At 41.4% G+C, this 15,534-nt stretch overlaps 1 protein-coding gene across 2 annotated transcripts; it reads right to left on the reverse strand.

Annotated features, from left to right (window-relative positions):
• Window positions 1-4,549: 4,549 nt before the first annotated feature.
• Window positions 4,550-15,397, reverse strand: bag3 (BCL2 associated athanogene 3). 2 transcript variants are annotated; one of them, XM_010901516.4, is made up of 4 exons: window positions 14,937-15,397; window positions 8,982-9,323; window positions 6,737-6,952; window positions 4,550-6,584 (listed from the first exon to the last, which is right to left on the reverse strand). In XM_010901516.4, exons 1-4 carry the CDS (start codon window positions 15,129-15,131, stop codon window positions 5,772-5,774), a joined length of 1,566 nt encoding a protein of 521 aa, XP_010899818.1. In that variant the 5' UTR covers window positions 15,132-15,397; the 3' UTR covers window positions 4,550-5,771. The 2 variants fall into 2 exon arrangements, with proteins under 2 accessions (XP_010899818.1, XP_010899817.1); XM_010901515.4 differs by having other exon boundaries at window positions 6,737-7,078; window positions 14,937-15,396.
• Between the last annotated feature and the right edge of the window lie 137 nt (window positions 15,398-15,534).

A 15,534-nucleotide genomic window follows, 5' to 3' on the forward strand; every position in this document is an offset into this window, starting at 1 on the left:
ACATGGTTAACTGAAAACATGGTTTTCCTTTTGACAAAGATAAATTCTACATTTTAAAATGCGTATTTGTATGCACCCAAAATAATTTGTGGTGAATAAATATTTTTGAGGAATAAATTTGTGGTAAATAAATATCACTCCACTATTACAGCAGATATATTATATACATTTTATTAAATTACAATGAAAAGTTCTACAAAATACCAATTTAAGTGCAAATGTACTAACTTAAATCTCAGTCAGATGTCACAGCTGTCCTACCAACACAACTTAATGTAATGTAAGCCAATGTCAATAGGCCACCCTGGTGGAAAAACCGTCTGGAACCCATGCTTTAGGGCACATATAAGAACTACCTGTATAAATTGCTTTGATGAAACAGTAGCCATATCTCTTTAATTCAGCTTTGTTTTTGGATTGTACATTTGGTGATAGAAGTAGCAAACTGTACACATACAGCTAGAATAGATAACCATAGTGATGTTAAACACACAACCACATAGAAAGATATTAAACTCTCATCAGAATTGCATTAAGTTTTGCAATTTTGCAGAATTGCAATTTTGAGTCCTGTAGATGTTATGATAATTAATTGCAGCATTTCATTTACAAAGATGTAAAAGGTATATCTACATGTGAATAAGTCTGTATTTTAAAATACAGTTATATACAATGGTATTCTAGTAGCTGTTTTTATTACAAGGACTCAAAACCTGCCCATACACTCAATAATAATGTAGTAAATTAAAATATTTAGCTTATTGCTGTCAATTACACTTATTTTATTATGCTAGTAAACCAATCAGAAAGGCCCCCATAGTAAAAATACCATCCATCCATCCATCCATCCATCCATCTTCTTATCCGGGGCCGGGTCGCGGGGGCAGCAGTCTAAGCAGAGATGCCCAGACTTCTCCCAAGAAACTTCCTCTAGCTCTTCTGGAGGGACACCGAGGCGTTCCCAGGCCAGCCGGGAGACATAGTCCCTCCAGCGTGTCCTAGGTCTTCCCCGGGGTCTCCTCCCGGTGGGACGGGCCCGGAACACCTTCCCGGGAAGGCGTTCCGGAGGCATCCGGAACAGATGCCCAAGCCACCTCAGCTGACCCCTCTCGATGTGGAGGAGCAGCGGCTCTACTCTGAGCTCCTCCCGGGTGACCGAGCTTCTCACCCTATCTCTAAGGGATCGCCCAGCCACCCTGCGGAGAAAGCTCATTTCAGCCGCCTGTATCCGGGATCTTGTCATTTCGGTCATGACCCAAAGCTCATGACCATAGGTGAGAGTAGGAACATTGATTGACCGGTAAATCGAGAGCTTCGCCTTGCGACTCAGCTCTTTCTTCACCACGACAGACCGATACATCGACCACATTACTGCAGAAGCTGCACCGATCCGTCTGTCAATCTCCCGTTCCATCCTTTCCTCACTCGTGAACAAGACCCCTAGATACTTAAACTCCTCCACTTGAGGCAGGCACTCTCCACCAACCTGAAGTGGGCAAGCCACCCTTTTCAAACTGAGGACCATGGCCTCGGATTTGGAGGTACTGATTTTCATCCCCACCGCATCAGATATTTGAGCATATTAAAATAATAGAGAATTTTATACAGGTATCCATTACGTTGGAGTTGGTCATGATTACTCATTGTGTTTGGTGGTATGGTCATGCAAAATTGTCCTTTATTAAGACCACGTTGAACTGTTTTGAGGCCATGTTGTAAAAAGGTTTCTGTGCGGTGGTGTTTATTCTTTGATTGCCCTGTATCTATTAATCTTCATTTTAAAAAAATCAGTTGTGTGTGCCATTTGGTGTCTCTCTCCCTGAAATTTCAATTCAGAAACATAGCTGCCCCATAACATGGAATTATTGTCTAAAATCCCTAAATCGTAACATCAAAGGAACAATATGGGTGACTTTAAAAACATAGTGGTAGCTGGTGCTTCTAAAATGAACAGATATTTGTGTCTTGTAAAAAAATAAATATATATATATATATATATATATCAGAACTTCAGTTTTATATCAATGAATACAGGTCATTATTAAATGTAGCTTATGCTGACATTAACATTTAATGATACATTAATGAACATCTAATGATACAGTGGGGAGAAAAAGTATTTGATACACTGCCGATTTTGCAGGTTTTCCTATTTAGAAAGCATGTAGAGGTCTGTAATTTTTATCATAGGTACACTTCAACTGTGAGAGACGGAATCCAAAAATCCAGAAAATCACATTGTCCATCCATCCATCCATCTTCTTCCGCTTATCCGGGGCCGGGTCGCGGGGGCAGCAGTCTAATCACATTGTATGATTTTTAAATAATTAATTGGCATTTTATTGCATGACACAAGTATTTGATCACCTACCAACCAGTATGAATTCTGGCTCTCACAGACCTGTTAGTTTTTCTTTAAGTAGCCCCATGCACCAGTTTAAAATCGTTACCTGTATAAAAGCACCTGTCCACACACTCAAACAAGCAGACTCCAACCTCTCCACAATGGCCAAGACCAGAGAGCTGTGTAAGGACATCAGAGATAAAATTGTAGACCTGCACAAGGCTGGGATGGGCTACAGGACAATAGGCAAGCAGCTTGGTGAGAAGGCAACAACTGTTGGCGCAATTATTAGAAAATGGAAGAAGTTCAAGATGACGGTCAATCTCCCTCGGTCTGGGGCTCCATGCAAGATCTCACCTCGTGGGGCATCAATGATCATGAGAAAAGTGAGGGATCAGCCCAGACCTATACGGCAGGACCTGGTCAATGACCAGAGATGGGACCACATTCTCAAAGGAAACCATTAGTAACACATTACGCCGTCATGGATTAAAATCCTGCAGCGCACACAAGGTCCCCTGCTCAAGCCAGCGAATGTCCAGGCCCATCTGAAGTTTGCCAATGACCATCTGGATGATCCAGAGGAGGAATGGGAGAAGGTCATGTGGTCTGATGAGACAAAAATAGAGCTTTTTGGTCTAAACTCCACTTGCCGTGTTTGGAGGAAGAAGAACGATGAGTACAACCCCAAGAACAACATCCCAACTGTGAAGCATGGAGGTGGAAACATCATTCTTAGGGGATGCTTTTCTGCAAAGGGAACAGGACCACTGCACCGTATTGAGGGGAGGATGGATGGGGCCATGTATCGCGAGACTTTGGCCAACAAAATCCTTCCCTCAGTAAGAGCATTGAAGATGGGTCGTGGCTGGGTCTTCCAGCATGACAACAACCCGACACACACAGCCAGTGCAACTAAGGAGTGGCTCCGTAAGAAGCATCTCAAGGTCCTGGAGTGGCCTAGCCAGTCTCCAGACCTGAACCCAATAGAAAATCTTTGGAGGGAGCTGAAAGTCCGTATTGCCCACCGACAGCCCCGAAACCTGAAGGATCTGGAGAAGGTCTGTTTGAAGGAGTGGGCCAAAATCCCTGCTGCACTGTGTGCAAACCTGGTCAAGAACTGCAGGAAACCTATGATCTCTGTAATTGCAAACAAAGGTTTCTGTACCAAATATTAAGTTCTGCTTTTCTGATGTATCAAATACTAATTAATTACTTAAAAATCATACAATGTGATTTTCTGGATGTTTGTTTTTTGATTTCGTCACTCACAGTTGAAGAGTACCTATGATAAAAATGACAGACTTCTAAGTGGGAAAACCTGCAAAATCGGCAGTGTATCAAATACTTGTTCTCCCCACTGTATGTGATTAAAGGGCATAACTACGCAATAACAAAGGGTGTAACTATGCAATAGCATGATATATACTAACATTGCCATCAGGTAAAATCTTTATTTGGAAAATGTATAGGATGGATTTAAACTGCTGAACTGTTATCTCACATTTCCCATCTGTAAATATATAAACCCTAAAAAAATTTATGTCCCTGACACATCTGCCATTCTAGTGAGCCACAATGGGCAGATTTTCAAGGTCATGGACTATTTGGATAATGAGTATGTATCTAACATTTGGCTATTAGTATTGAATGTTGAAAATAACCATTTGATAAATGTTGAAAGTCAAACATACCAAACTCACTTCCCTGTTATGCAGATTGAATACATGGTTCATTATTTTTACTTACCGTGCCCTTTGTATATATTGGGACTGTAAAATATTTTCTTCCTATAATTTGCTGAAGATTATATCCAAAAACAAATTAAGACTAAAACAAAACAAATTATGACTGAAGATGGCTCAGCACAGGACTGGCAAACCATCACCAGAATATACCTAGTGTCTGGTTAGGTGAATGGATCAGACTTAAGTTATAGCATGCAAAGGATATCTGACCAGATACTAAACATACTACAAGTGCTACATTTCAAGACTATGCATTCTCCTAAACTGCATCCATTTTACTTGGTTCCATGAAAAGTCTACATCTACATCGTGTTGTTTGTCTCAAACAAGACAAAGATTGAATCAAGATGTGAAGGATACTAGTTCAGGTTAAGTAATCCAAGTAGAACTACATATGACAGCAAAACATCCATACCGTACCTTACTATAATTACCTTACTATTAGTCAATTACAGACAATTTCAAAATGATACATTTTATTAGCAACAATGCCAACATTACTTCAAGCTGACAACACTGCAACAGCTTGCATTACACAAGCTGTGATAAACAATGCATTTTTTTTATTGACATTTTGACCATTTAATTTGTTTTTCTTGATTAGCAGCTGGCGCTGATAGTCTCACAACACATGTGAGAATATGCAGCTCACATCAAATATTTCTAAATGTTTTCTTAAATAAAATCGTTCTCTTTAAATAAAATATATGAGTGACATTTGGGTGAAATTACAAGTAAACTTACAAAAATGTACAGTTATTCAAAGAATTTACCAATTTAAGCCTTGCACCATTGCCTTGAATCCAAAGTGAATGGAAAGAATTGTTACATATTACATATCAAAATCCCTTTACAGTCATCATTGAAATACATGCCTATTATAATGAAATAAGTGCCAAGATAGCAAAATAGGCAATGCACTAATGGAGTGAATTAAATGAAATCAAAATAAACCGTATAAATATTTAGGTGGGCATGTCAAATAACATTTTCAACAACAACAAATGCTGTGGAAAAAAGGAAGATTCTTTTCTCAAGTGGCTCCATATCATCTGAGGCACAAAAATCATTTTTTTTACCTGACTGAATACTTTCAACATTCACTAAATATTTGTCCCATATGGAATATGAGGTAAGTGTGGATTCTCAAAGAATTGGATTCAAAGAGGGAAATAGTATACATCTCTTACAAACGCCACAGAAGCCCTTCCTTAAATACAGAGATGTGACCAATCACTAGAAACACCAGTGTTATTTTTATTGAACATGTCTTGAATAACTCTGACCATGCAACAACCAAGTCACATGGTCCGAAGGCAACTACAAGCACATCAAAAAAGATCTAATCAGAAGCTATTTTCATTGAGTTTTGTTATATATGGACAGATCAAGGCCTCGTATCATCTACATGGTCTCGAAAAAGACACTGGCACAGCAAAAGGCAACAAAAACGGCTTAACATCATTGAATACATGTTACACTCGGACACCATCATCGTGTGGTTGGTTGGAAAAGCCAGATGATATCAACACGGTTAATTAAGTTATACATGCATCTCATAGGACATATGTCATAAACTGCAGTACAAAGGGAAGGTTTAAGGAGAGTTGAGCAGCCTTTTTCCACGTCGTCTCTGAATACCTTACTCTCCTTTCTGTATGGATGGAGCTAGGTGGTCATTATGAGATCTCCCTCGCCACCTCCACATCGGCTTGGCTGATCATGCTGGGCTGTTCCCCTTTTAGTGGCAGACTGTCTGCCTCCATTGAGGGCTCGCCAGGAGGCCCGGTTGCTCGCTCGTCCAGCATCTCCAGCGCATCCAGTATGGTCTGGACCCTCCGGACTCCGTCGCGTCGTGCTTGTCGCACATCCACGCGGCCCTCTGGGTCCACCGAATCCAGTGCCAAAAGCTCTTTGGTCAACAGCTCCTCCAGCAGCAGATACCTCTTATCATTCTTCTTCCCGTCAAAGTTCTGCACCTCTTGCTCCAGCTTTGCCACCCTCTCCACTATGTTTTGTACTTTTGCCAAGCCAGGGTGACAATGGGCGTCAGGCTTGCATTCTGAATTTGGCGGTGGGGCGTCCAGTGGAGCTGACGTGGGAGAAGACTCCTGGGCTTCTGGTTTTGGGGGAAGCTGGACGATGACGTTCGCAGTCTCTTGCGGTTGCAGCTGTTCCGGAGGTGGTGGTTGTTGTTGTTCGGGCTGTTGCGGCAGCTGCTGGACTTCCTGTGGTGGTTGGTGCGGTTCCGGATGCTGGTACTGCAGCGGCTGCTCTTGCGGGGCCTGTGAATACTCTAGCGGCTGTTGTTGATAGTGTTTTTGCTGCTGTGGTTGCTGTGGTGCTTGGTACTGCTGCGGCGGAAGTGACATCTGTGGCTGTTGACGCTGCTGCACTTCAGCCTCTCGCTGCGCCGTTTGGGGATACTGAGTGACCTCCTGCTCCATGCCATGGGGGGATTCTCTTTGCGGGACATGCTGGTGGACCTGGACCTAGGGAAGTAAGAAGGGACCGTTCATCGTAAGCAATGCGGGAAATTTGCTTGTCTGGCATTTGTGGGGGTACATAATGTATCCAATTTATTAGAGGAACTGTACTGTGTGACTGGTCATAGGTGTAGTGATTTGTTGTGCGTGGGGGGTACCTGTGGTCTTTCCGTGATGACCTGTGCTCTGATAGGTGACTGGCTCCTCATGTGCGGCGGGATATGGATGGCGGAAGTCTCACGGTGCTGGGGAAGTAGGTTCGGGGAGGGGGAGGAACGCTCCCAGGAAGTAGGCGCTGACCCGTGATGACCGCTCCAGTCCTCTGGCTGCATACGGTGGAAGGAGGGCTGGTCCCCAGAGTAAGCCGGGAAGCGCTGGGAGTAGGGAGAGGGGTTGTAAGGGGCTTGTTGTCCGGTCCTTTCATGGATCACCGGGATGGCAATGTAACCTGCCTGGAGCCCTGTGCTGCCTGGTCGCTGGGGCTGATGTAGGGGGTGGCCCTAAGGGATGTAACACCGGTGTGAATCAGAGGAAGTCAACTTGTTCAATTTAAAATAAGAAATGGCTCTAGAGGAAGCTAGAGGCTTTGTTTGATTTCAACATGAGAGACCTTTGTGTAAGTGAACCGTTCACTGCCAATTCTCCAGTGAAATTATTGGATGGTTTAAAGATGCATTCCACATACACTCACCTAAAGGATTATTAGGAACACCATACTAATAACTGACCCCCTTTCGCCTTCAGAACTGCCTTTATTCTACGTGGCACTGATTCAACAAGGTGCTGAAAGCATTCTTTAGAAATGTTGGCCCATATTGATAGGATAGCATCTTGCAGTTGATGGAGATTTGTGGGATGCACATCCAGGGCACGGAGCTCCCGTTCCACCACATCCCAAAGATGCTCTATTGGGTTGAGAGCTGGTGACTGTGGGGGCCATTTCAGTACAGTCAACTCATTGTCATGTTCAAGAAACCAATTTGAAATGATTCGAGCTTTGTGACATGGTGCATTATCCTGCTGGAAGTAGCCATCAGAGGATGGGTACATGGTGGTTATAAAGGGATGGACATGGTCAGAAACAATGCTCAGGTAGGCCGTGGCATTTAAACGATGCCCAATTGGCACTAAGGGGCCTAAAGTGTGCCAAGAAAACATCCCCCACCCCATTACACCACCACCACCAGCCTGCACAGTGGAAACAAGGCATGATGGATCCATGTTCTCATTCTGTTTACGCCAAATTCTGACTCTACCATCTGAATGTCTCAACAGAATTCGAGACTCATCAGACCAGGCAACATTCTTCCAGTCTTCAACTGTCCAATTTTGGTGAGCTCGTGCAAATTGTAGCCTCTTTTTCCTATTTGTAGTGGAGATGACTGGTACCCGGTGGGGTCTTCTGCTGTTGTAGCCCATCCGCCTCAAGGTTGTGCGTGTTCTGGCTTCACAAATGCTTTGTTGCATACCTCGGTTGTAATGAGTGGTTATTTCAGTCAAAGTTGCTCTTCTATCAGCTTGAATCAGTCGGCCCATTCTCCTCTGACCTCTAGCATCAACAAGGCATTTTCGCCCACAGGACTGCCGCATACTGGATGTTTTTCCCTTTTCACACCATTCTTTGTAAAGCCTAGAAATGGTTGTGCGTGAAAATCCCAGTAACTGAGCAGATTGTGAAATACTCAGACCGGCCCGTCTGGCACCAACAACCATGCCACGCTCAAAATTGCTTAAATCACCTTTCTTTCCCATTCTGACATTCAGTTTGGAGTTCAGGAGATTGTCTTGACCAGGACCACACCCCTAAATGCATTGAAGCAACTGCCATGTGATTGGTTGATTAGATAATTGCATTAATGAGAAATTGAACAGGTGTTCCTAATAATCCTTTAGGTGAGTGTATCTTGGCCATTGGTTGAAAAAGTGGCAAAGACTAGCAAAAACGGGTCCTTGAAAATTGTGTCCTATGTTATGTATGTGCCGAAATTTGTAACATCATCAAAAACACTCAATGTCAAACATGGAATTTCATAGCCAACTGATGAGTATTCCTACTTATAGATTGTGCACCTATGTACAAAATTACACACCCAGCCCAAAACGGAAAGTATAAAAAAAAAGTTTGGTATTTGGACATTTCCCAGAATGTATCTTTAAGCCACAGATATCAAACCAAGTGTTTCTAGGTTTTCACCTCTCCCTTGATTGATCAATTTAGGATGCAGATTAGTTTAACAAACCCCTCACCTGGGTTCCTGTGTCTCAAATGGAGACAAACAAAGAAAATAAAACCAGCAGACCCACAAGCCGTTTTTTTGCCCTCCATAGAATAAGTTTACATCTCGGGTTAAGGAAATGGTAAGAGCTAACGTGTGGTTATCTCATTAACTAAATCAATCTCACCTCAGGTCCTTGTGAACTAGGCGAACACGATATGCAGGGCTCAGGGGTACAGCTCTCAGAGGGACCCTGCAAAGGAGATCTAGGCCTGCAGTGGAGTGTTGGTGTGGGGGAAGGTGTCCGCCCGTCAGCCCCCACATTATGCAGAGCAGTCGGCTGGGCGTAGGAGAAACACGGGTGTTGCTGTTGCTGCTGACGGTAGTCTGTGCCTTCATGACAAACTGGGATTGGGATGTAGCCCTGACGGAGGGTAGGGTGCTTCATGTCCCTCATAAAGGCCTTAGGCGTCTCCTGAGGACTTGGCTCTGGGGAAACACTGGGGCCGTTTTGAGACAACTGGGTGACCTGAACAAAAACAACATTATAAATAATGAGATTAACATTTGTATGTCAATCAAAAAATAAAAAGCTAGCGCCAGAGGCTATCAATTACTACCAATCCCTCATAAAATATTCAGTTAATGTTTTCTACCAGGGAAGGATGTCAAACATTCCAGAAAGATTACCTTGATTTGGCAATTACTACTGAATTGAAAAGGGCTGTTCGTTAGCGGAAACAAATGAGTATGTTCTGGAATCTGCTTGAGTATATGCAAAAATGCATTAGGTACAATGTGAAAAATCTCTGAGAGATGTCAAAAGTATCACCTCCCAGACTAATATGGGAAAATATATGTGGTTATGTTTTGCTCAGTTGGTAAAGTATTGGGCTTGCAATGCCAGGCTTGTGAGTTTGATTCCAATTTGGCACACAAAAAATAAAAAAATAATGAAAATGTGTTACATTCTGGACAAGAATATCAGAAAATTACTTACATTTAAATGTAGGTGTTGAATTTTTGGTTTGCTAGACAGAGTTAAGTTATCACAGAACATAAATCACATGTTGTGTTGACAATAATTTACAGTGAAGACATGATGAAGCCAGAAATTGACAGATTTCACCCGTTGGTATGATGAAAATAATAGAATAAAAAAAATAGAAATGTAAGGACTCCTATTCTGTACCGTTTCTTTGTATTTACCTAATCCTACTGAAATCAGGAAAAACAAGCGCACTCCCCTATAAAAATAATAATAACCAATGATTCTTTGGTGAAATGGTAAGAAAAGTGAGTGTGGGATGCGAGAGGTTTCACAATGTTGGAAAACTAGCATAAAAAAAATGGGTATAATAAAGCATTGCGGAGCTTTCAGAAGTTGCACAAAGCTTTTTGTCAATAATGTCTTTCACTAAATATTACAATTTGGAGGCAGGATGTATCGGTATAGTCTAAAGATACATATTTTTTTGCAGGGGACATTTGTCTTCCAATATGTTTTCCAACTTTTATTTTTGAATACATGCGAAGGCCTGCTGGTTTGGTTGACTGCTGTTCACTGAGACTTTCGGCACATTCCCAACTGTATACCATATGATCCGAGCTACAAAGAACACTAATCTAGAGAAGAAAAAAAAATACATATAAGCCTTTTCCCGATATAGGATTCTAAGTTATACCATTTTTAAAACTTTGGCCAATGTACAGAAATGTATCAACAGTAAGTCTAGAGTGTTAGTCGAGTCCTATAATTTCTTATCCTATAAGTAAATCAGTGAAGTGCTACATTGAAGAGTTGAGTTATACTTCTCCCGGAGCATGGGGAAATGGATTCTGAGAATCTAAATGTAGTTCTATTAGTTCTTTGCTCTGTTGTCTTAAATGTTACTCAAAAAAATCGGCCTTTCCAACCTGAAAATACTTGTGTCAGACCTAATTGAAATAAATCTACAGCCTATAGAGTAAACCACTAAAATCTGTCTTATTATGAGGTTAATAATAATAGCTAATATTATTTTATTAAAATGAATTGTATCAGTAGCAAGCTATTAGTTAGCCTATACAATGGGGAGAACAAGTATTTGATACACTGCCGATTTTGCAGGTTTTCTTACTTAAAAAGCATGTAGAGGTCTGTACCTATGATGGTTTTTATCATATGTACACTTCAACTGTGAGAGACGGAATCTAAAACAAAAATCCAGAAAATCACATTGTATGATTTTTAAATCATGATATGGCATTTTATTGCATGACATAGGTATTTGATCACCTACCAACCAGTAAGAATTCCGGCTCTCACAGACCTGTTAGTTTTTCTTTAAGAAGCCCTCCTGTTCTCCACTCATTACATGTATTAACTGCACCTGTTTGAACTCGTTACCTGTATAAAAGACACCTGTCCACACACTCAATCAAACAGACTCCAACCTCTCCACAATGGCCAAGACCAGAGAGCTGTGTAAGGACATCAGGGATAAAATTGTAGACCTGCACAAGGCTGGGATGGGCTACAGGACAATAGGCAAGCAGCTTGGTGAGAAGGCAACAACTGTTGGCGCAATTATTAGAAAATGGAAGAAGTTCAAGATGACGGTCAATCTCCCTCGGTCTGGGCCTCCATGCAAGATCTCACCTTGTGGGGCATCAGTGATCATGAGGAAAGTGAGGGATCAGCCCAGAACTACACAGTAGGACCTGGTCAATGACCTGAAGAGAGCTGGGACCACATTCTTAAAGAAAACCATTAGTAACACACTACGCCGTCATGGATTAAAATCCTGCAGTGCACGCAAGGTCCCCCTGCTCAAGCCAGCGCATGTCCAGGCCCGTCTGAAGTTTGCCAATGACCATCTGGATGATCCAAAGGAGGAATGGGAGAAGGTCATGTGGTCTGATGAGACAAAAATAGAGCTTTTGGTCTAAACTCAACTCGCTGTGTTTGGAGGAAGAAGAACGATGAGTACAACCCCAAGAACACCATCCCAACCGTGAAGCATGGAGGTGGAAACATCATTCTTTGGGGATGCTTTTCTGCAAAGGGGACAGGAAGACCGCACCGTATTGATAGGAGGATGGATGGGGCCATGTATCGCGAGGTCTTGGCCAACAACCTCCTTCCCTCAGTAAGAGCATTGAAGATGGGTCGAGGCTGAGTCCTCCAGCATGACAACGACCTGAAACACACAGCCAGGGCAACTAAGGAGTGACTCTGTAAGAAGCCTCTCAAGGTCCTGGAGTGGCCTAGCCAGTCTCTAGACCTGAACCCAATAGAAAATCTTTGGAGGGAGCTGAAAGTCTGTATTGCCCAGCAACAGCCCCGAAACCTGAAGGATCTGGAGAAAGTCTGTATGGAGGAGTGGGCCAAAATCCCTGCTGAAGTGTGTGCAAACCTGGTCAAGAACTACAGGAAACATGATCTCTGTTATTGCAAACAAAGGTTTCTGTACCAAATATTAAGTTCTGCTTTTCTGATCTATCAAATACTTGTTCATGCAATAAAATGCAAATAAATTACTTAAAAATCATACAATGTGATTTTCTGAATTTCTTTTTTGTTTTTAGATTCCGTCACTTACAGTTGAAGAGTACCTATGATAAATATTACAGACTTCTACATGCTTTGTAAGTGGGAAAACCTGCAACTGTAAGTTGCAACCTCCCCACTGTAAGTGTTAACAAGATCCAGCCTGCACACAAAAATAGACCCATAGATTTTTTTAGGATATGTTAATAGGCTATAATCTTTAGTGTCTTTTAAACCAATGATTTGTTTGCAAGGTGGGATGTTTCAGATGGATGATCAAGTGACCATTGTTCCCTATCAAGCTGTAAACTCTAAGAGAGAACCCTGGCAGTGACGGTGCAACAGAACCTTACTTACTGCTTTCATATATGATTTGGTAACCCAAGAAAACTATTTAACCATTTCCTACCATTCCAAACAGGCTCTTTTTTTTTTTTTTTAACTCTTGTCGACATTCCCTGTTTAGATAGTAATTACTTTTGCCTGGAAGGATCAAGAGCCATTCACAGATATATTCACAACATTATATGAGCTGGCTACACAAATAAAGACATTATTCACTTCATTAGAGAAATAAGAATAGTGATTTGTCTTCAAAATAACATAATATTCTATATTCTTATTTTGGTCACTAAACACAATAGACACACAAACACTCCCCAGTCCTGATTTTATTTTATAATAAGAATAATACAATGGAATAAGTAAGATGTTTGCATTTATTTATTAGATAAATATAAGAGCCTTTAAATATTTATTATTCAAAGTGCAGAAACATTTAATTTATTAGGATATGTCCTAGGATAAATGCTAATGCATTTCTATAACAATACACAATGAAAAATACTCAAGGACAGAACAAAGTATTTGTGTAAAGCTTATGATACACAAATTTGACGTCAGCCACAGTTATAAAATGTTCCTGATTTAAGCACCCAAAGACAGTTAAATTAAAGGGGACATTTATGCTAACACATTAATCATGTATACTAATTTCTACTAGGCTGGTAGTGGAAAGTCAGAGTACAGTCTTGGTCATTGAGAAAGTGTGTGTGTCTTGAAATAACCAGAATATTTGGAATGTCACTACATTTTACCATGCAAATCTAATTAGAAGCCTAGATTGATTTGACTAATTTATGAATACCTTTTGTGGCATGGAGAGCATAAGATAAACACCTCAGGGGCACATCCTCAACAAAATTCAACGACAGATTGTGCAATGTCCACTAACACAACATTCACTAAACCAAACCTAAAATAGTTAGCAAGGATAATAACTGTTATATTTTCTTGTCTTTCATGCTGATGTTTTATGCATGCAGGGTGTGGTTTCAACTAAAAACAATCTAGAAATATGTCCAAAATGAAAAGCTGAAACAACAAACTGCATTTATGGGGAGTGCATGCCAAAACACCAGACTTGATTATTACATGGGCCCTAACAGCTTTTGACAAGTTGGAGCAACTATGTAGATAATATCATAAGTCCAGAGAGTTCAAATAGTTTGATACAACAACTAGAAAAGTGTGTCCACACCACTATGGTCCAGTTGGACCTACTGTGTTGGAACAGTGCCACATTACTAACACAATAACAGTATATTGCCTTGTAATGAACTACGAACATTAGTTATTTAAAATCAAAAACTTTGTGAGGCATATTGTTTATCTGTTCAATGGCTTTTGTGTGTGGATAACAGTGGTTATGACACAGCCAATAGTTTTGAACGACCCTTTGCCCTCTGCCATTTTGGCAGGGTCCATGAACACTGCAGGCATTGCACCACTTCTATCCCTTGACAGCTGTCTTTCCAGCAGATTCTTAGTGACACTAACTTTGGAGCAGCAAGTGTTGATCTTCTTAATGCAAGATGCCAACTGGCGGTCTAGGGTCTATTTCCCCAAACATTTAACTTAACAGTGACACAAAGTTTAACGCTTGGCAAACAAAAATGTGAGCTGTTACGTTACTGTATTTTAGGTTATTTGGAGTTGTTGTAGGCTATGGGAGTTCAGTGGTGATGAACGCGCCTCAAACCCCTTGTAAGGAAAAGTTTAGCAACGGGGTATACGAACTAACGCAGTCTGCGTGGCCTAATAGTCTTTAAATAAACATTATACCGATGTCCCAACACTCCAATGGATAGCTTTATATATGACTGCAGTGCGTCACCAACAAACCAGCTACGATTAGATCATAACAGAAAAAACAGCCTATTAGCCATTGACCGTTAGTTAACCAGTTAATACATTAGTGTGAGAGTGCTGGAGCCTACAGAGGCAACATTCCATTGCGTTGGCGTAGCCTAAGAGGTCTTGGTCTAAGCAAATGCAATTTCTATAACATGTTTTAATGTAAAGAAAAATAAAATTGCAACTAGCCTACTATTAACATAGTATCCCTACACTGTATTTTCTATAATAAAAGCCAGTGCGTATAGAAGCGGTGACCATAATCGCAGAAGCGTCTGATCGACAACCGCGCCATACATACAAGCGATTCTGTTGTGTCTTCTATGTCAAGTAGACATGACATGACATTTCATTCCAACTTTCCATAGCCCATTGGCCCACCCACGCTAAACATAATTTTAACAATTAGCCTACCTTTTTAACATCGTGTCTTGGGTCATTCCAGCTTGTTGTGCGATTGATGTGATCCACAAAAAAAGGCCATCCTGTCTGTGGGTCAATTTTAATTTCCCATCCTGGGGGTAGAGGTTCGTTGTTATTGGCCATATCTACCATTGGTGACTGTGTCTTCATGCTGCTTATATTCCTTGATGCCTTGTACTGTGCCATTTTATACAGTCAACCGACACTTTAAAGATTCCGGACGGTGACGTGTGGGAAAGGGGGCTGGAAGTTTCTAGAAATAGCACAGTCAATGCTAGGGAAAAGTTACCACTTGTATCTCGAGATTCAGGGAGAAGGTTCTAGTCCGATAGTGAGGCGACTGGCATTTACACCCAGAATCCCGAGCCTTCTGACAATATATACTTCATTTTCTATTAGCAAGATGCCACGAATTGCTCGTCCTTCACACGTGGTGGCACTGGGGGTGTGTGTGTGTGTGTGTGTGTGTGTGTGTGTGTGTGTGTGTGTGTGTGTGTGTGTGTGTGTGTGTGTGTGTGTGTGTGTGTGTGTGTGTGTGTGTGTGTGTGTGTGTGTGTGTGTGTGTGTGTGTGTGTGTGTGTGTGTGTGT

The sequence above is a fragment of the Esox lucius genome, chromosome 6 (assembly GCF_011004845.1).
Source record: "Esox lucius isolate fEsoLuc1 chromosome 6, fEsoLuc1.pri, whole genome shotgun sequence".
In the NCBI taxonomy this organism is placed as follows: Eukaryota; Metazoa; Chordata; class Actinopteri; order Esociformes; family Esocidae; genus Esox; species Esox lucius.